We start from the raw sequence: 22469 nt of genomic DNA on the forward strand, positions 1-22469 counted from the left end.
CCCCAAATTTATAATTTGTAATAAGCCAAAAGGGGAAGCACATTGATAACAATTGTATTCATTTTATGTAAATTTTGGTTAAATGTATTCCATCCACTATTTTCAGTGCTACTCTTTACTTTCAGGAGGTCTCAGGCTCACCACTGAAAGCTCAAGGAAAACTATCTTTTTCCAGCTAGCATATCTGATCTGGTGTGGGCACTGTTGGCCAAAAAGTGTTGGTTGGTGGGGTTCCATAGGAAAGCTGTAAGCTCTAGGCTGTAGGATTCTTGAAGGAACGACTGCAAAAACATCACCAGAGCCCCATTAGCACAGTGGTAAAAAGTGCACTATTGAAGACAAACTGCCCACAGCCTGTAGTTCAATCCTGATGCGGCTCAAAGTTGACTCAACCTTCCATCTTTCCAAGGTTGGTAAAAATGAGGACTCATATTGTTGGGGGCAATATATTTACATTGTAAACTGCCTAGAGAATGCTGTGAGTTAAGTGAGTTTTGCCCCATTTTATGACTTTTCCTGCCAAAGTTGTTAAGTGAGTCACTGCAGCAGTTAAGTGAATCATGCAGTTGTTAAGCGATTCCCCCATTGACCTTGCTTGTTGGTAGCCAGCAGAGAAAGTTACAAATGGTGATCACATGACTCCGAGATGATGCAAATGTCATAAATACATGCTGGTTGCCAAGTGCCCTAATTTTGATCATGTGACCAGTCATCAATGACCAGTCGTAAGTGTGAAAACTGATCATTAGTCAATTTTTGCAGTGCTGTTGTAACTTCACAGGGTCACTGAACAAATAGTTGTAAGTTCTGGACTAGCTGTAAAGAAACATAAAAAGGAAGAAAAAGGAATTTGTCCATAAAATGACCAATATTGATCTGATCACACAGCCTTTTTTTATTTATTAGTGAAATGGTCTTTCTATTCCCCCCCCCATTTTCTATTTTTCTATAACAATGCATTTATCATAGAAATAATGAAATGTATACATAAAGACAATTTGTGTTTTAAATAATGCATTCCCTATTCCTCCTACTCATGTTCCTTCTCTCTCTTGAGGTTTCTCTAGCAAAGCAACATCATCAAATTATTTTTGTTACAGCAACAGAGAATGAAAACCCTCCCCCCATTTTATACCTTTTTCTCTGAGCCACCACAGTTTCCTCATACAGTCACATTTTCTCCCATTATAATCATGCTACCATGCAAGCACCCTCATGGTTGGCTGCCAAAAATCATGAGTTGACCAGTAACCTCCTTCAGGTGCCAACAGTGATGTGCAAAATTTAACACTCCTGCTATTGCTCCTACCCCCATTCTTTGTCATGGCTCACTACAGGTAGTCCTCAACTTATAACCACAACTGAGCCCAAAGTGTCCATTGCAAAACAAGACCTTTCTTGTTAAGTGAATCATTGCAGTTGTTAAGTTAGCAATCTTGTTAAGGGACTCTGGCTTCCCCACTGACTTTGCTTGTCAGAAGTTCACAAAAGGGGATCACATCACCCTGGGACACTGCAACCGTCATAAATATATGCCGTTGCCAAGCATCTGAATTCTGATCACGTGGTCATGGGGTTGCTGCAACTGTTGTGTAAAAAAACTGCATAAATATCTTATTTTACTGCTGTACAACAGTTGCTGTTGTAACTTTGAATGGTCACTAAATGAATAGTTGTAACTCAAGGATTACTTGTATATTTATTTTTCAGGGAGGGGAAGGGAAACCTAGCCAGTGTGTCATCACCTTTTGGATTGACTGAAAATAATGTGCCAAATCACTCTGACACCTCAACTTCTGGAGGGGAGAGGGAATCCCACACACTAGGAGGCAGGAAAAAGCAAGAGTGATTGCCAGTAGGAAACCAACTAGCCCACAGCTGCAAAGGAAATACTGTAAAACAATCTTTGCAGCTAAAATGAGGAGGTTAACGAAGTCAGCAGAATTGTAGAAACTCTTTCATGTAGTGAAAACAGGTGTGTAGTGCAAGATTCAGGTTGCTGCAATCCTTTTACATGGAAAGATACATTTCCAGGGAATAAAGCATACTGGCAGGGGAATTCTGGGAGTTGTAGTTCACACATCTTAAAATGTCTAATGTTGAGAAACACTGGAATAGAGCTTGGAATATGAAGTCGATAACTTGAAAGAAACTGCTCAAAGTTCTTACAGACCCCTTTGTGACTTTTCATTCCATACCAAGTTTTGCAGTCATAAAACTTAGAATGCAATCTGGGTATGATGAAATAGCAATATCTGTAAACATCTCACTGCTTTCCACAGGAGGATCAAATGCAGTCTGGAATCTCTCACTGGTCAGCAAGTTGGAAAAGTTGCTTCATTTGAAGTAGATTCTATCCTGGCTAAATAATAGATTGGCCAGATTTATTTTTTTACTTGCTGACTTCAGCAAGAGCAAGATTGGCAAGAAACCCTGCAAATAAGTAAGTAAGCAAACAAACATACAATAAATTGGAAAATTAATGAAAAACAACCACTGCCCATGTTGTGAGTCTTCTAAAGTTGCCAGTGATGCCCACAAAAGCAACATTCATTAAGTGCCTGCAGCACATGAATTACTTGCAAAGTTCTTTTAATAATCAGCCAGAAAAGGCCACCCAGTAAACACAACAGTTTTGTTTTCAAGCACAACTGCATCCTTAGAGGCTTGGAGAACATTCAGCCTCCTTAGAACCAATGGCAGAGAAATTTAGCAGCAATATTCATTTGGATGAGGCAGTCTCGATGTTAAATCTGATAGTATCCAAAGGAAGGATGCACAAGTTTATTTTTTTCCCCCAATTCAACAGCCTTCATTTGGGAAAACCCCTTTGCCTATCCTTCTCTTCCTTTCTGCGTTTATTGACAAAAAATAATGTTTTCCAACATTTCTTTATTTATTGTTTTGTATTTTTCATTCTTTTAATAGCAGGTGGCAGGGCAGCTAATGATCAAATATGAAAGAATGCAATATAATTGACAAAATAACATAATAGGAAGTAACGGTCAGCATAAACAAGAAGATATGTATTTCTGTAATATGCACACGTGTGTGCGCGCGCGCACACACACACACACACACAGTACAGCACAATCCAGGCCTCTGCTTCAGCTCTTCCAGGTTGCATAGCTAATAAGAATTCTACCTTGTTCTGGATATATTTTCAATAAAAAAGAGGAGCCATTGTAACAATTAATCATACACCAGTTGTTGAATCTCACCCTCTCAGCACTCTGCAGCACTGAATGATAGATGGAAATGTTTACTATATTCCCCTTTGGACTCAAGAGAGATAGGAGTGGATTTTTTGCCAGCATTCTGGAAGGATTTGGCTTAATTCCAAAGTGCACAAAGGGAAAAAAGGGGAAAAAAAGCTCAAACTTCCTTTATTTATTGCTCGTTTTTTACTACATTCTCACGCCAATTAATTTCTGTTGAAGGAAAGAAATTAATGCCAAACCAAGATTTATTAAACATCATTTTGGAAGTTCAGGGAATTCAAAAATACTGGTAAATAATTATAGATCTTCAAAACTTAAAATGTAGTTTTTCTTCCAACAAATTCCTGCACTTCATACTGATGATCAAGCAACGAGTGTTGTTAGTTATGAAGCCGAAATGGAAACACCTATTGAAAGAATTTAATGATGATGTCAAAATGTTTGAGAGAATGTTAAGTTTTGAAGATGGCCAAAATGAGAATGTTTAATAGTTAACATATACTGGGAGCTTTTTCTCTCTTAAAGATGTCACAAATCACTAATACTTAAATTGAATATTTGTGGGGGTTTAAAATTTATCCCCAAACTTACTTTAAAATGTTGCCACTCCAGAAAAAATTCAAGGGATGAGGGTCATTTGTAATTCAAGTGTTTTGTTTTTTGCAAAACATAATTCATAGGTTAAGAGACATGTGGACTCAACCCAATTTATGGGAATAGCTGCTAGCATAGTTTGAACTAACATCATATTTTAAAGTCATTCTAATACTTCTGTTCTTCAAAGAAGTTTTCTATACTTTGTCAATGGGATTTTTGTACCGACCAGTGCTTTTTTTCTAAAAAAAAAAAAAAAAAAGTGCCGGAACTCACACATGTCGTACAACCTGCCTTGCCTACCCTACAAGGTTCCATCCAAAAAAGGTGCCGGAATTCTGTTCTAAGCATTCTATGAGAAAAAAAGCCCCGGTACCGATCATAGTCGAACACTTTACATACAGGATCAGGTACTAATGGATGAATGATTCACTACCTATTTATGTGAAAATTGCCTCCTATGGAATCTATTGCATTCCACAGGAAAGTATTGCTGCATTTATATGATGCTTTTATGAAAAGTACCAGATACGGTATCATTATGCTTTCAGTACTAACCTGAGTGCTGGGAATTAAAATACATTTCTTTATTTATTGATAGACTTACATAAGTATCACATTTAAGAACAATATTAAGATAATAGTAAGAAAAAACATTTCCTAACTCCACAACAACAAGGGAGCCCAAATCAGTGCAATTCAGAACATATGTACAAATTTATGAAGTGGTGATAATAACATCAGAAATTTTAAAACTCTGCACTTCTAATGTTACAAAAGCAGATTTTTGCTGCCACAGCTGTCATTTTTATTGCTCCTTGCATCTCTCTATCTGTCTCCTGAATCTGCTAAAGAAGGTCTCCTAATCTTGAATCCATGCTGTAGATGGGCTATAACCTAGTTTATAAAGGCCAGGACAACATAATCTCAATTGACTGGCAGAGAGAAGTGCACAACTTTCAGGTTTAAAGTCAGCTAACTATAATTCACAGTCTTCTGCAACTTAAGAGGCATCCCTTCCCCAAAACACCTGCATTAGACTACATGTTTTTATCCCTCACATATTAAATTCAACAGAGCAAAACTTACTTTACACAACAGTTTATCCTAATTTAAAGAGTTTATTAAAATTGATTTAAAGAAAAAAGTTTCACAAGAGTAGCTTGACTTATCTATCCTTTCTACTTCCCTGCATACAAGGCAAGATGCAAGTCTGCTACACAAACAAACGAACAAACAAACAAAAACCCAATGGCATTTTCATCTTTCTCCCCTCATTTCTTGCTGCTTGTACAGTTTAGAGTCTGATCCCCACTGAGTTATTCTGGGGGAAAAAAGATACTTTTTGTTTCTTTTAGAATGGACATATAATATTATTTATTTCTTACAATCCATGGAAACTTAATCCTAGAAAATACATTATTCTAATTCCAAGAAGCACGGATCTCATCTTTTCCATGCTTGGAAATTTTCCTAATAGATCAATAGTAGGTATTAAATTTCTATAAATATTGCCATGAAGAGAAGACAGCTGGGGATCTAGATCAGCCTTCTCCAAGATAGTGCTCTCCAGAAATAATGTGGCTGTAGTTCTCATAATTCATAGTCAACAGGACAAAAAGATTGAAATTCTGGAAATTGTGGTCCCTGTCTATCTAAATGGCACCAGTTTGAGAAGGATGATTTCCAATTTTGCACTGTCGTAAAAAGAAACAAGATTTGGGACTTGTTCCCAATCCTGCTGAAGTAAGAACATCTCTATATATGTATGACTATGCTAAGAACTATACAGTTTACTTCTTGGATTATGGATGTCTACAGTATATATGTGTATCTAGAAGAAAGCTGGATACCCAAACCTTTATCTTCTTACCTTTATCTTTTCCATAGCTCAACCAAAAATCACTGAATTAAAGGAGTGATGAATATTTCATTGATTCTTTGCAGGAATCAATTTAATAAGAGCTTCAAAGTTTATACTGAAGCAATGGCTTCTGACATCATCTATGACTATCAACTGGATGTGTGGTTCTAGATCAGGGGTGTCAAACTCACCATGTTACGTGACGTATCATGACTTTTCCCCCATTGACGGAGCTGGGGTGGGTGCAGTTTTGGCATGACACATCTGGCTTGTGGGCCGGTAGTTTGACACCCCTGTTCTAGATTATTGCTCTTCATTTACAATTGAGAAAAAAATCCAGACTGTTTTTACCTCCCAAATTGGCTACGCTATTTAAAATATATCATGACAATAAATATGCTAATAAATTGACTACAAAGCAACACAAACTGTTCAGTGCCAAATGTACACGAAGTGTTTTGTAGACTTCAGTATTACTGTATAAAATTGAGGGTAAAACTCTAATGCAATGATTATTTGGGTAAGCTTGCTTCCTGCAAATCTTTTAGCATAGAAGGCAAGTCAATCATGACAGGTAAGACGACTTTCTTCAAGCTGGCACTCCTTACAAATATGTTAAGACTAAAATTTCTAGCCTTTGGCCATGCTGAGTAGGAGTGCCTATAGCTGTAGAAGCAATACATCAAGAAGACACCAGATTGCAGGAAGCCTGCGTAAGGCTTCTGAATGTTATAGAGGAATTATGACAAATGTTGTTAGTTAAGAAGATGACCTTGAAGAAAAAGCAACAATAGCTTCAAAAGTTCTCATTATCTTATGTCATGTCTCTTTTATTTGATACTACCAATGCACCTATGAGAAGCATTTTGGAAGCATCATTCTTAACTCTTTGATCTATTTAGTTCTAGAGACCAATTTGTTTCCTGAAAGCTTATTAGCAATTTGGATTGAAAACAATGTAAATCATAAAATAAAACATTAAAAATAAATATCAAAGAATGCTAAACCATTTAGTTCAACTGCTAGCAATAAGTAGCAATCAGGATGGCTATTGGGCTAATTGCTAACCAAGGAATGTTTCAAGTATCAAGGAGCTGCACTCCTTATTTTACATAGCACCAAATGGTTTCGAGACCATCGATGCGTATTGTGCAAATATCCCTCCTATTTCTAAGGGATTTAAGCTCAGCTCTCTTTAACTAGTACACTTGTCAGCATTCTTCAACCACGGTCCCAATCAAGGAATATAATTTTTTCTTAATTAGACGAAACCCAGGGCTCAAGATCAGAGTCTGTTTATAGCTAGAAGTAAAACAAACTCTGGGGAATAAACTCCTGAAGCTAGGCCATGAACAATTGTCTTGCTTGAACACCAGTGTCAGTTCAAAAGTAGGAATGACGCTGGGGTCACAAACAATCTTATCCAGCCTTTTACATACATTTCCAGTTTCCAAGTTGACATGAATAATGGAGCCCCGCAAGCCACAAGGCTCCGTAGAAGAGAGACGCAAGACATCTTGAGCTATCCTCCGAGTTAGTTTCTCAGGGACTAAAACCCTTGAGCAATGCAGTCTAGTCTGTTTTGATTTAGAGAGGCAGTTCTCCAGCATTCTAATTAGATTCTGGCATGTTTGTTCCTCAAACACCATCTCATTAAAGTTGGGTTCAGGCACTGCAAAATCCCAATAGTCAAAGTCTGAAAAGGAAAAGTGAAAATTAGAACAGATTCTCCCTACTATCAAGAAACTAGCCACCCATCACTTCTAGCATCCAACAATTGTATTTAATTTCATTGTGAGTATCATACGCACAAACATACCATTACAAACAGCTGTGGGTCATCAGACTAAAGCCAGAATGCCACTAGAAAGGACAGACAACTTGCCAGATGGAACAGAAAATGTGAAAAAAATACACACACAGCACAATAGACTCATAAAAAATAGGAGATCCAGCTATGTTTTTCTAAAGATTACAATTCTGGCAGGCTGTCAAGAACAGAGTCAAGTTGTTCCACACTGCATGCCAAAAAAGAATCAACTTGTTTACTTTGCTAAATTAAGAGAGTCCTGGACATAGATGCATCCCTCAATTGAAATTGATAGAGAAAATGAAGCAGTTTTCACACATTGTTCACACTTCAGAGAAACTTCAGTGAGTTCATGTCTTAATGGTTAATTCTAAGCAAACATCTTTAGGTCTTGCTACATATTCTTTAAGCTTCAGTTTTGCAGAAACTAGTAATGCATTCAATTTACTTATATTTTGTTAATTTTATTAACTAATTATTGCTGCCATTTTTTTTAAAAAAAGACTATATTCCCATAGAAAAGAAAAAGTTTCATTATTTATAATGGAATTATATTTAAATAGATAGGTTCTGATCCTCCAGCTGGCTTGCGTGCCAATGAAGCATCAAATCTACAATATTTGTTCAGTTACTAATTAAGACTAAAAATTTTGGAGTAGATCTATATGCTTCTGAAATGATAAGGCTTAGCACTGCCTATTCCTTCTTTCAGCAAAACATGAAAATATTTATATTTCTAGCCTAATACAAGTTTGGGCTGTTTATTCTCCATTATTTTTTATGATGCAAATCATGTTGATAAACTATGCTTAGATTTCTAAGTTGGGTAGAAAGTGTAAAAGTTATACCTCAACCTCTTAATCCATGAATCAAGTACAATTTTCAAAATTAGGCTGTTTAAATTTACTCTATCCAAAAAGTGTATGGAATTTTGCAGATAACCTTTAAGCCAAGTTCCACTGTGTGCTTTTATTTTTCTGTCTACAAAAGATGGTAGCTACAAAGACTGCATTAGAGAAAATATTCAAAACTGTCTCCACTAAATATAGTACGAGGCTACACCTCATACAGAATAATATTGTATGTAGCAATCCTGGACTAAGGGCACACTGGCACTTGCATGGCACCAAGAGATAGGACTTCCCAAAGTAGTGAGTGTGCTCAGATGAAAATTTAACATTATATTTTATTAAAAGGCTTTATTTGTCAATGATCTTTGAAAGTCTTCAGAGGCTAAATGTGGCCTCATGGTATCAGATGGAGCACTTCTAGTTTACTAGAATCTGGATTGCTTCCTGTTCACACGTGGCCACAATCCCAGTCATCCTATCTTACTTACCAGAGAAGGATGCCTGCTGAGATCGCTGCTGTATCAGTTCAGAATTTTTATTATTTAAGCTGTTGGTTGCAACCATTCTGAAGAAGTGCATTCACCATCAAGTCCGTGGTGCACCTTACAATTCTGACTACTGTGTGAGGAAGCAAATCCAATTGACTGAGAGATTGTTAGAAGATAAGGCAGGTGAACACTATGAAGGAAAACAAGGGCCATGTCCAGAGATCTAAGCCAACCCTGCAACTTTCTTGGCAAGGAAATCGACATGCTCAATTATAACATGTTTTTCAAATCCCCAATCTACCAAAAAGCTCCAAAATTATCTGGCAGCCTCTCCCCCTCCCCAAGGAAGAAAAAATCCAGAGCAAATACTGCTTTTTCAAGATCAACCAGGGTCAACTAGTGGCTGACACCTGCTCAGCCACAGACCTCTCCTAGGAGTAAATTCCACCAGCTTTTATAAGGTAAATGAATTACACCCCATGAATCTTGTGTCAAGGGAAATACTGTTTTAAGTCCATTCACAAACATATTTTAAAGTTTCATTAGAACAAAGTACATTCTAACATGTCTTTGAGTTTAAATACAAAAAAAACTTAAAAGGAAATGGAAAAATGGTTATTCAAGTTAAGCATCCGTTTATTAGTACAATCTCCAGCACAGCTCTTACCTGCGAAAAGGAGGGAAACTTTGTTAGAACAGGGACTGCAGTGTCATCAGAAAGCACTTATTGAATAGAGAAAGGAAGAGAGAGAAAGGAAGAGAGAGAGAGAGAGAGAGAGAAATTATAGATACGAATTTATAGCCACCAATGAACCTCCCGTCCTTTTTTAAATGCCAGCTTAGACATTTATAGACTGTAACCCGCCCGCTCTCCCTCCGCCACCGCGAAGCCCCGCCCTATTCGCCAAGGTCCTGATGGCCACCCCCGATTTGGCAGTCCAGCTCTCTTCTCATTGGTCGCTGCTCTTTTAGGGGTGGGCAGTAGCCCGCAGAACTAGAGATTTGAATCTGAAAGAAGAGAAGCCCGAGGGCGGAGGGGACGAGCGGTGACTTGGTTGGATAACGGGAGCGGCAGAAGAACCAGAGATTGGGGGAAAGAGGCATTGAAGTCACCTGATTCACTTCTGCGGGAGCGTTTTGACCCGCGAGCTGCGCTTGGAGCTGTTTCTTTGCTCTTTTACCGCGTCCTTGAAATGGCTGGGGAAGTTTAGGTGGGCGGCCGCAGGGCTCCTAGAGTCACGAGGTCCAGGTCCCGAAGCGGTAAACTTCTGGGGTCAGAAAGGGAGAGGGGTGGGTCCTCCGGTCCCCGTCCCATACGGGGGAGGGGAGATGATGCTTTCTTCTTCTTCTTCTTCTTCTTCTTCTTCTTCTTCTTCTTCTTCTTCTTCTTCTTCTTCTTCTTCTTCTTCTTCTTCTTCTTCTTCTTCTTCTTCTTCTTCTTCTTCTTCTTCTCCTTCTCCTTCTCCTTCTCCTTCTCCTTCTCCTTCTCCTCCTCCTCCTCCTCCTCCTCCTCCTCCTCCTTCCAGAATTAATTAGTATGGGTGGACAGAGAGTTAATCTCAGCTGAGCACAAAGAATAAATTAGCCAATAGAAGAGAATGTCTGTAGTTCAGGATTGGGACTGTGGACACTCCTTGGTGTTCTCCGAGCTTGGTTGTTTGTTTGCAGACGTTACCTACTCTGGTAACGAAACGTCTGCAAGCAAACGATCGAAGTCAGAGAGCACCAAGGACTCCACAGAATGAAAGAGGTTGCTGCTGGTACAGCTGACCCAGAGCGCGTTTTCAAGGTGCACCATTTCGGTTTTTGAGCTGGAAGAAAAGCTGAGGGAAATTTTGAACAATGCCAGTTGCAAGGATGTTCAACCTGGCATATATAGTGCATTCCAGAAGTGATCAAATCACTTTTCTAGATGACATTTTGGCGTTTGCCACCAGATTTACTCTCTAATTATAACCAAAGTAGCTGCACGTATGTCCTTAGAGTAGTGTAAGTCCTACTAGCAGTGTGCTAAAAATGAGACTGTGTCAAAGGGGGTAAAAGGATCCAGTGGCTTCTCCCAGATCTGAAATTTCTGTGTAAGCAGAAAGTCTGCACGTGCTGCTGTGTCAAATGTCCTGGAGAAGTTGTGTTTTAGCCCATCTGCACTGCTTCAAAACAGCTGATTGAGAAAAATTATGTTAGAGAAACATCTTCACTCTTTCTGGTTTATTTATAAGCTGATTATATTTTCTTTAACCAACTTGTAATCCTGCTTATGTCACAATATTGACTTTGGGTCACTAATGTAGCATTAAAAACTCAGATTCAACTACTTAGAATAATAATCATGCAAAAAGACAAAAGAGGACAACAGTTGTTTGCAAATGGCATCTCAGTCTCCTGGGTTCAATTAACCTCTCGATTCCCATACCTGGGAAAACAGTCATGTTTTAAAGCTTTGCACAATTCTAAAACCCAGGTGCGTGCAACAGAAAAAAACCCTCTAGAGGTAGATCAGATAAGGAAACCAAAGTTAGGCATGCTAATACCACTTACAATATTAAAAATCTTTAATCTCCCCATTTTCTCCCTTTATTTTCTAGAGAACTAAGAGAGGTCAAGGTTAAAATCTCATGTCCTGCTGTGGATGTAATTGCTAGGTGTGTTATTTTTGTTGTGATTATGGACTGGGTATATATTTGCAAAGGCATCTGTCAACCACTGATTGATATCCCTAACCCATTTAGTGGGGGGGGAGAGGAAGTAATTGAACGTAATCAATTGATATGCGAGCTTTTTTGCACATGGAAAAAGAACAAGAGCTGCTGCCTGTCCATTATCCTCATTATAAATAATACATATGTTGTTTAGTGTTGGCTCAACATACAGAACACAGAATAACAGACCTGGAAGAGACATTGGAAGTTTTCTAATACAGCTCCCTGCAGGACAGCCCACACCACTGTAGACAAATTGCTGTCCAATCTCTTTTTAAAAAATCTCTAGAGATTGAGCTCTAGAACACTGGGCCTTCTGAAGGCTAGCTGTTCCAATGATTAATTGTTCTCACTGTTAGGAAATTTCTCCTTAGTTCTAGGTTGGAGTTTCTTTGATAAATTTCCATGTTGCATTAACTTGTTGCATTAATCTTGCATTGAGAGACTAACCTCATGCATTTAAGTTGTTGCACTATATAGACATAACCTGTCAGTTCAGCAAATATTCAAAACTGAATTGATTTGGAAAATAGTGGTTAGGTTAATTGTTCTTATGGTAAATTCAATTGACTATGGGGAAGTATAAGTCCAATCAAAGAGGCTGTACTGTTTTTTAGATGTCTGCATTTTCCATAATTCCCTGTCAATTTCCAGATAAATAATTCCCAGTTAAACATTGCCCATGTAGCTGGGAATCTGGGAGTTTTAGCCCAACCACTTGGAAAGAACCAGATTGGGAGAGCTGAACAAAAGCACAAGAGTTGAGGTTACAAATCTCTGAACTATTGTCATTGAATTTATCATTGATGGATGCAGTCCAAACCATTTCCATGGGGCTTCCAAATTCCCAAAATCCCAGTATCTCCCCAAACTTCCATATGTTGGCTTATGATACTAGTGTATAAGCTTGATTTGAGTTGTGTAAAATGACTGCCTGGATCTGCTCTCTCTCCCAGACGAATCATTTGTATAAATCTACAGTAGATGAGGAAGGACGCCAGTAACTGTCATCTTGGATAGGACCCAACCAGCTTTGTGGTTTGAGTTAAAGAAAAAATAATTTTAAGAATCTGTGAAAACTGAGTGAAATTGGAGCTCTGTTATGACGTCTTCTACAAGGTTGCAGAATTGAAAGGAAAATGTCAGTATAGATGAATATTAACCATTCCTATTACAACTGCACTGAAAAAAGTGACTTATGACCATTTTTCACGCTTATGACCATTGCAACATCCCCATGGTCATGTGATTTACATTCGGAAGCTTGACAACTGATTCACATTTATGACGGTTGCAATGTCCCAGGGTTATGTGATCATCTTTTGCGACCTTCTGACAAGCAAAGTCAATGGGGCAGCCAGATTCACTTAACAACGTTACTAATTTAATAACTGTAATGATTCACTTAATTAAATGTGATGAGAAAAATTGTAAAATGGGAGAAAACTAGCTTAACAAATTTCTTACTTAGCAACATAAATGTTGGGCTCAATTGTGGTCATAAGTTGAGGACTACCTGTAATCTCTTCTGGGTTCTGTGATGAGACAACTTACCCAGATGAGGAAACGTGCCCAAAAATTAACCTGGAGGACATGTATTATATCGGCTAACCCATATGTGATAAGTCTTTGGGTTCACATGACAAATTGGAACTGATATTAAATTGGTTAAATAAATCATGTAAATGTGACCATGAAGTTGTGGAATCGAATTAACATAAAAAAAACAGATGACAGATAATGAGAAAGAACTCTTGAGAACCTGGCAGGTTCTTAGTCAATTAAAGATGACAATAATGGCTATTTTTCAGTGCCATTTCACGGCTTTTTCCCTTTCTAGCAAAGTGAATGAAGTAGTAATGAAGCTTTCAGATCTTCCAGTGAGAATATTCCATCCACCAATCCCTGAGAAAGCAGTTTGGAGCTGACTATTCTTGCTTCTTGATTCAGTCAGTTCTTACTTTCTTCCCTTCCAAAAGCAGGGGGAATACATGGAATATAATCCAATTAAATTCCCACTTCTTACACTACCAATCCTCATGGAGTAAGAAAAATGTCACACCATACATCTTACAAAGACAGAATGAAGTATTGTGTCATTCTTTTGTGTTCTTCACAACATATTTTTCCATACATTTGTCTAGGGGCAGGTGTAGGCAACCTTGGCTCTTTTATGACTTGTGGACTTCAACTCCCAGAATTCCTGAGCCAGCATAGCTGGCTCAGGAATTCTGGGAGTTGAAGTCCACGAGTTATAAAAGAGCCAAGGTTGCTTACCCCTGGTTTAGGGGTTGGCAAAGAAACTCTGAAAAGATGCTGTAAGGAACAATTTGTAAGGGAGGGCCTTTAATTATAAGAAATATAAACAAATATTCTAAAGGCTTCCCATCTGCTTTGCTCCCTTTTCTTTGCTTCATTCAAAAACCATTGAGAGTTGTGAAAATGAAATGTCAATTTTGTAAATAAATACTGTCTCCATAGCACCGGCCATGGTTGCAGGTTACTGTGACAAGTGTATTGGGAGAAAGAGAAATGTTCCAACCAGTGTATGTAAGAGGAGAAGCGCCAGGAACAGTACACTACACCTTTAGCAATGGCTGGCTTACGTTCAGGAGCCAGGACAAGGCAAGACTTCCACTCATAACAAAATAGACTGTCCACAAAATTCAGAAATAGATCAATGTGTTTCCAAACACAATCAACAACATGGTGTCAGTTACATTAGAAGGTGATCTTGAAGTGTAAAATACTGCTGCAGAAGTGCTCAGATTCAGGAAAGTCATCAACAGTGATATATTTTTTTTATTCCCCCTTTCTTTAAGTTCCTATTTCAGGCTACCAGTTTAAATCCTAAATCCTTGCAAGATACTTGGTATTTTCTGTGCAAAAGCTAAAGATTTTAAACCCTTAAATTTAGGTTACACAATACAGTTAAGTTCACATACAAAGTTATGCCCAAGTAAAACATCTTATGATTTAAGGTAATGTCTTAATTCGCACAAACATGCTAATGGCTAGAGTCCTATAATACACTGAATTATAGATTATGCAATCCATTTAAATCTAATCAAAGATGTTTTTGCCAGTGTATGAACCAGTGTTTTTGAGAACTTGAACATATGGAAGAAGTAATTATCACAAATTCAATAAAGCTTAGCTCCAGGCACTTGTACTTTAATACAGTAATGAGATTTCTCTGGTTGTTTGTGAATCACCATTTATAACAGATTATTCACTCCTTTGTAACTCTGGATTTTCTTTTGCGTGTATGTCTAAGTGCATGTAAACTTTGATCTAGCATAACTCATCTTCCAATATTCTATGTGGGACTGGCCCTGAAGACCACTTGGAAGTTGCAGCTCAAAGTTATAGACATGTCTTGGTTTGCCCATATAACACCTCTACTTTGACATCTACACTGGATATCAGCCTGTTTCCAGGTGCAATTCAAAGTGTTGGTTGTTACCTTCATGACTCAGACCTGAATATTTTTGCCCACTCCCAATTCAGGAAGAACAGGCTTCTTTGAGTCTATATATTCAGAAGAACCATCAACAAGAGCCATGAAGACATCCCTTTTGCTCCTTAGTAGTGCTGGATTGTTGAGTTGTGTGCAGTCACCAGGTAAATATCCAAACTGTTTTAATTAAGAATCACACCTGCCTTGCTCTCTTTCTTTGCTGCATTTAAAAACCCCTCAAGTCCAGTCTAAATATATGAGTGACTGTGATAAATCATAATAATTCTAAGTTAAAAGATTATGGCATAAACCGGTTGTGGTGATCCCAGTAGTTATTGTCACACTGGGTGCTATACCAAAAAATCTTGGAAAGCACTTACAAAAATTGGCTCATGACAAACTTTCCATCTGTCAATTACAAAAGGCTGCACTGTTTGGATCCATTTTTATACTCGCCAATACATTACAACATCCTAGGTTCTTGGGAAGAACTTGATACATGCGAAGGCCAATACCAGCTAAAAAAATTGAAAGCTGTGATTTCACATTGTTGTGTATCTAAAAACAATACTTTTGATATTACAACATCTGCCTATCCAGTTTCTTGGGAAAGTCTCGATAGGTGGGCAAAAATGCTAAATCCAATTTAAATATCTGTTTGACTATGTGACAAACCATAACAATGGCTTGCAGTGAGCAGAAAACATCTGGTTTGAAGGTCACAAACACAGATTAGCTTTTCCCAGATTTTGCCAAGTCTTATATTAAAGTCATAGCTGTCATGGTCTTCATCTGCCACTAAGTATTAGCAACTATTTGTTTTTCAATTTCCAAAATGAACAATTATCTTTAGAATGAGAGTCTTAACCATTCAAACAATTTCAGATTTATCCAGATTTAGGTTTTAGTTTCAGGTTTTATATTTATTTCACTTCCATATATTTTGATCCTCCATAAAAAGATTAATTCGCTGCTTCCATTAGTATAAAGGTGGGGTGGAAATCCTCCTCTTTCCCTTTCGGAGGTATTTTGCTTCTTGGGGATCTTTTCCAGGAAATTAAATGTAAAATAGAAAAGAGAAGATCGAATTCCTCATCCAGTTTCAAGCACACTGTTCACAGTTGTGCTGGTTAGTGCTTTTGGACTTCAGTTGCTAGTAGCTTGGGCTGGTCGATGCAATACGGCCAGCCTTTCTCCTGTCGGGTTAGAAGGCTTTTCCCAAGTCAAACAGAACAGTCGCCACTGTTCCAGAATCGCTGGAGCAGCCTTCTTTCTTTGTCGCCTCTCCAGGGCGACTTAGACCCATTTCGGGTCCCCTGGGAGGGCGAAATTAGCCACAGGGGTGTGAAGAATCCGCAAGCCTGTGACCGGTTGCTACCATGCAAAACTGGAAGTCCTCCTACTGATAATTATTCTGACTGTCAGGAAATTTCTCCTTAGTTCTGGATTGTTTCACTCCTTGATTAGTTTCCATCAATTGCTTCTTGTCCCGCCTTCAGGTGCTTTGGAGAATAGGTTGACCCTCTCTTCTCACAAGGCCTCACAAGACCACTTGAAAAAATATGTTAGATGAAGAGTTTACCTAGTTTGGGGTGTTCAAACAGAAATACAGTTTTCAAATTGTGGATACCCATACTCTGTTCTGTATTAGTTTAACCCTTTTTATATGCAGAGTCCAAATTTGGAAACCCTAAAAATTGGAACATCTTCAGAAAAGACTACAATTATGCCCAAGAATGGGAAAATAAAGATCTATGAAGTAATATTAAGAGAACTGGTATATTTAGTTTTGAGAAGAAAAGACCGAGTGGGGGATATGACAGTACTATTCAGATGCCTGAGGGTGTTCTTGAAACAGGGGAGTAAAAACCCACTCTCTGTCATCCTAGTGTGTAGGATCTGGAAAAATAGATTTAAATAACAGGGAGGGAAATTCTGGTTAAATCTGAAGAAAACCTTCCTACAATAAGACCAGTTTGACAGTGAAACCAATTACCCAGATAGATGGTTGGCTCTTCTTCACTGCCTGTTTTCAGGCAGAACCTAGATAGTGAGTTATTTGTTAGAAAATATTTAATTTGGACCTGACATTAAGCAGAGGGGAAGATTCAGTGATAAAAAATCCCTTTTCCAACATTAACCCAGACTTTTTATGACAAGCTTACCTATGGCTAAAAATTGTTACTGAAATAGTGCAATTTTTAGTTTCCCTTGACACTGAGGCATACAGTAATTACTAAGTTTGCACAACCCACTATGTTCAGCTAATTTAAGACTAACTCTGTAATATGACATTGTGATTTTAGTGCACCTTTGCTTCCCAAATGTTAAACAAAAACTCATGTAGATTGTGTCCTCCAAGGATTCATCTGATGATGCTTCCACAACCATCCAAAGTCAATGACCATCAATGCATTTTGTGACAGCAGATTCCATAGTTCAGCCTTGCTGTATCAAGGTTGCTGTAGTTTTTCTGCTTTGCACTGTCATTACTCAGTTTCACCAAATGACCTCACCTTCCAACATTACAACTGAGAGGAAAAGTTTTCTATTTACTCCCTGTATCGACATTTCATGTTCTCCTTGGCACCCTGGGCATAGGGTGGTCTTTTCCTTTATTATGCCTGTGTTTTGCTGCCACTTAATCCCTTTAAGTGGTTAGAAATTCTGCAAGTTTCTAAGCTTACATTGCTGAATGGAACTTTGGGGAAATAAAGAACAGGAGAAACACTAGGTTAACATGGGAACAAGGGAGCAGCTGATCTTATATTAACAAACCAAAAAATGGTGGGTTTTTTCACCTAATTACATCAATTATCTGTGTCCTATCCCAGCCCTGAAATTACTGGCCTATCCCAGATTTAAAATTATTCCTAACCCTGTTTCCCTGAGAGGGACATCTCATCTTCCATCTGTATCTCTCAAGTTCTCTCCTGATTCAATTACCCAATCATTACAACCTCAAGCCCAAATTAATCATTTTATATAGTTCAGGCCCCTTCCAACTCTGTTATTTTGTTATTCCTCTTGAAGCTTAAAAAACAAACTAAGCCTTTCGTCATACAGATTTTGCAGTTGCCCTTGGCCATATCAACTGTATTTTTTTTCGTATCTTCCCAACTCTGTAATATCCTTTTTTTTAACATGCAGAGAATAGAAAAATGCATACATATTTTTATAAATACATAATGATATCCATAGCTTTAAGCAACCATACGCTACATCAATATTTGGGGGTTGTTTTTATATAATTTTTATTAAGAATGTTAAAGAGAAAATAAATACAAGAAATGATATAAAAGTGTAAAAAGAAGAAATAGAAATGGAAGTTGTTTCTGATTTCCTTTGTAGCAAGTATAATTGTAAATACAAAATTATCACTTACTCTAAGATTACAAAAACAAATGTTCTATTTTTAAACATCAAAACTAAGTCAAAAGTTCATATTTTTTCTGCTTGTAGGAAAAGGCTATTAGCAGGGACAAGGTCTTTTCTCTAATTAAGAAAGTCAATTAGATATCTTTTCAAATTCTATCAGCTTCACCAACCATTCCTTTTTGTAGGTAATATCAAATCTATCCACTTTGTGCATATAACAATCTTGCTGTGGTTGAGATATTTAAAAACAAGGTTCCCTAACTTTTTCCAGATGTTTGTCGATTACTCCCAAAAGAAAAGCCTCTACTTTCAATTGTATGTTAAACTTTAAAATTTTCTGAATGAGTATATGTGTTTGTATCCAAAATTGGCTGGATTTTTTACATTTTAGTTTTAAACTATATACCACAACTACACATTTTTGAGACTGACCCACACCTATTGTTTCAGATTTTAAGCGCCTTCTTAAAAATGTATTAGATGAAATATGAATTCAATGTTCTTTTGATTTATAGTTTTTAATATTGCTATTATGTAGGGAAAAAAGCACTGGAGGCTCTCCTCGGATGCCATGATTTGCTTTGGATGCTGTATTAGCTGACATTAGGCCTGAAAACATGTTTATGATTTTTTAAATTTTGATCTCACTGAAGTTTCAAATTAAGAAACACTCGATTATTTCTTGTTGCCAATCTGGTTAGAAAATATATGTTTGATCACAACCTCAGCTGTGTTTTGATTCTGAGCTTAGCTCAGTGATTCTATACTGTGAAATATCAGCACTATCCTATGATGTGTATTCCTATAGAAATTAATTTGGAACATGTAACTACAAACATTAAGCATAGCAATCTCAAAAAGAAGCTGATTCATATATTATGGGGCAGCTGCCATACCTTGGAAGGAGGTGATCTTACTGGCAAATATCAACATTTCCAGTAAGAGCATGTTAACCTGATATTGTAGACTGTTTTTTCATAGATTAATGAAAAATCAAGGACAAGCATGTTGATTAGTGTTCCAGCCATTTCAGAAGTGGTTGGTTGTCCAATGCTTTCTTTTTTCTAAAAATAATATGACAGAAATTAAAGTAACATTTAAAAATCAAGAAACCAATGGCTTGATAAGGGTTGGAGCTACCAGATATGCAGTGAGAGAAAATTGATTCTCTCTCATCCATTTAGTGAATTGAATTGAAATATTTATTACAGTCAAAAATCAGTATAATTAAAAATACTCAATGAGTATCTAATTAAAAGTTCTAGAATAAAATAATGACAAATAACAAATAAAATCTATGTTAAAAATATAAATTGGCACTCTATCTATCTGTTGCATATAAACAAGAACACAGAAGGTATAATAATATTAGTCCTTAAATTGTGAGACCTATAGTCATTAGATACTAAAAGACAGGGTGATAATACTAAAAAAATTGATGCATTAATTGTGTAAAATAGTTATGGATTATTCACCAGGTTCTGCCGAAGCTTCAGTGTGCTGCATAGAATCTAGCTCCCTGTGCTGTGACTATGATCTATTCATCTTTAAACAACCACTTTAAACAACCGCCACTGTTCCACAATGTGGGAACAGCCTATTCATTATCAGGAAAATAAATTTTGTTTGAATGTCTCTATAAAAAGAGCAGTGAGGAAGGATGTGTCCAAAGGGTTCCCTTCTCCAGAATCACAAGGACTGAACCTTTCAACCAGTGATATCTCTTTATATTTGCTGTCCAAGATGGCTGAGGGAAGCGCACGTCATCGTGGAAGTGAAAAGGCTTTCTGATGATTCACTGTCTCTAACTGGCTAAGATAACGGGCAGGGGTGACAATATATCTGATAGAATATGGAGCCAGAAACAATGGAGCTTTCTCTACATCAGCTTCCTCTCTATGTTTCCTACCCTTTATTTCAGGATTTGTTTTAACTGATTACAATCCAACTTGAGTACTGAGGATGGAGAAAAGCCTAATTTAACAAGGTTTGACTCCACACATCCATTTAGTGTAGAACTACAGAAATCCAAATTGGCCATAGATGACAGCAAAACTTTGGAAGTTTATATTTCTCTTTGCTGCCATCAAGGGATCACCTGGACTTTTGCAGTCAAGAGATGCAGCTTGGCCAAAGGTCATTCAGTGAATTTCTATGGCTGAAGGTAGACTTGAAGCTTGCTTATCCAATGCTGGTCCAACACCTTAACCACTATACTACACTGTGTACCTAGTATCAAGCTTGTTAGTTTCAGAAATATGAATCTCAATCCTAGAATGCTTAGAATGCCTATGCTTGCTTGGAAATTTGGGGAATTGAAATTCATATATCTATAGAACATGAAGGCTGGAAAAAAATCTGCTCTGGTTTCTTTACGTTATATCTTGGATATAACTTTCACAATGCCCATTCATCTTTGGAGCATATTTTCAACTTTACAATACATACAAAAAAGAAATGGGCCCCATCATAATGCTGTGACACTGCTTTCATTAATCTGACCTCTTTTGTCCCATATGCACATTGCTGAATACTAGATTATCTATTGCTACTCTTAAGTTATATATATTATACAGAATGATTGTCTCTATTTACTTTTAGTTACAGAGTTGAACTGTTGGTTATCCTCAAAGATTTTCATAGAAATGTAATTATTTCTTATGGGATATGAAACTTGGGCTCTGAAACCTGATGAATCCATTTGAACCCATAAATGCATATATGTGTACAGCCACTCCATTAATAGGTATTTCTATATTTAAAATATGGCACAGTGTATAAAAATATAACTACTGTATACAAAGAATGTATTTAAGGCTGTAACACCCATGCTTTCTTTGGATAAATCAGGCCAAATGTGCTCGCATATAACTTTCCTACCTTATTTTTAACATGTTAAAACCTTGACTCTGTTCCTGGAGAAGCTGAAAAATAGTCTCATTTTCCTCCAAACATAGTTCCTGCATTTATACACAACAAATTTAGATTGTGGTCCAATAATACAAAAACTGATTTTGGAATTCTGGAATGGATAGCTTAATGTAGAACATGATACTTGTTTGATTATGGCATTCTCTGGAAGACCTCTTTAATAATAATACTTTAGTATGATAATTAATATAGCTAGTCTTTGACTTAGAACAGTTTATTTATTGACTGTTCGAAGTTACAGTGGCACTGAAAAAAGTGACTTATAGCTGTATTTCACACTTTTGACCATGGCAGCATCCCAATGGTCACATGATCAAAATTCAGATACTTGGCAACTGACTTGTATTTCTGTATGGTTGCAATGTCCCTGGGTCACGTGATCACCTTTTATGACCTTCTGACAAGCAAAATCAATGAGGAAGCCAGTTTCACTTAACAACTGCAGTGGTTCACTTAATAACTGTGGGAAGAAAGGTCATAAGAAAAGGTCATAACAAGGTAAACTCAGTTAACAACCGCCTCACTTAGCAACAGAAATTTTGGGCTCAATTGTGATTGTAAGTTGAGGACTACCTGTAACAAAGAATATCAAGCTGGGTAGCAACAAATAATCAAATATCAGTAGTACTAGATTCAAAATAAATGTTTGTAAGGTTGACACACCAATGTTTGGGTTTTTTTTTTTTTTTTTGCTAATCTTATCCAGGTGGAATATATCACTGTTTCTCTTTCCTATCTGAAGCTCTGAAGATGCTGGATTTCAGCAGAAAGCTGAACCATAATAACATTCAGTGTAAATGAAGTCAACTTTTCACTATAGACAAGAACACATTATTGATTTCCTATCTCCTTCTCTGTAGCTCCACTTAGAAAGCCAAAACCAGTCTTTTTAATAAAATAGGGGAAAAATGAATCATACAAACATTCTTCTCTATCTTTTTGCCTTTGAAATGAATATTTAAAGGATTTGAGAGATAGGGGGAAAAGGAGAGAGGTTACTTTAAAACCCAGAATCCATAAGAAAAATCAGTCCAAACTCAAAGTAAACATAAATCCAGAGTTTGCATTAGCAAGGTATTTAAAAGCTCATGCAAAATAAAATATTTTTCATGAAATATATTTTTGTTATAACAATCATCCAAGCCACATAAAAAAACAAAGAACAGAATAACC

The 22469-nt window shown here is 37.2% G+C and overlaps 1 protein-coding gene across 1 annotated transcript; it reads right to left on the minus strand.

The window, feature by feature from the left end:
• Window positions 1–2872: 2872 nt before the first annotated feature.
• On the minus strand, window positions 2873–9687 carry DDIT4L (DNA damage inducible transcript 4 like). The gene is made up of 3 exons (XM_039361315.1): window positions 9496–9687; window positions 8829–8958; window positions 2873–7375 (listed from the first exon to the last, which is right to left on the minus strand). The coding sequence occupies exons 2-3, from the start codon at window positions 8917–8919 to the stop codon at window positions 6891–6893; spliced, it is 576 nt and encodes a 191-aa protein (XP_039217249.1). The 5' UTR covers window positions 8920–8958; window positions 9496–9687; the 3' UTR covers window positions 2873–6890.
• Window positions 9688–22469: the final 12782 nt, after the last annotated feature.

Source organism: Crotalus tigris, unplaced genomic scaffold (genome assembly GCF_016545835.1).
Source record: "Crotalus tigris isolate CLP2741 ecotype Arizona unplaced genomic scaffold, ASM1654583v1 scf7180000019245.846064, whole genome shotgun sequence".
Classification (NCBI taxonomy): domain Eukaryota; kingdom Metazoa; phylum Chordata; class Lepidosauria; order Squamata; family Viperidae; genus Crotalus; species Crotalus tigris.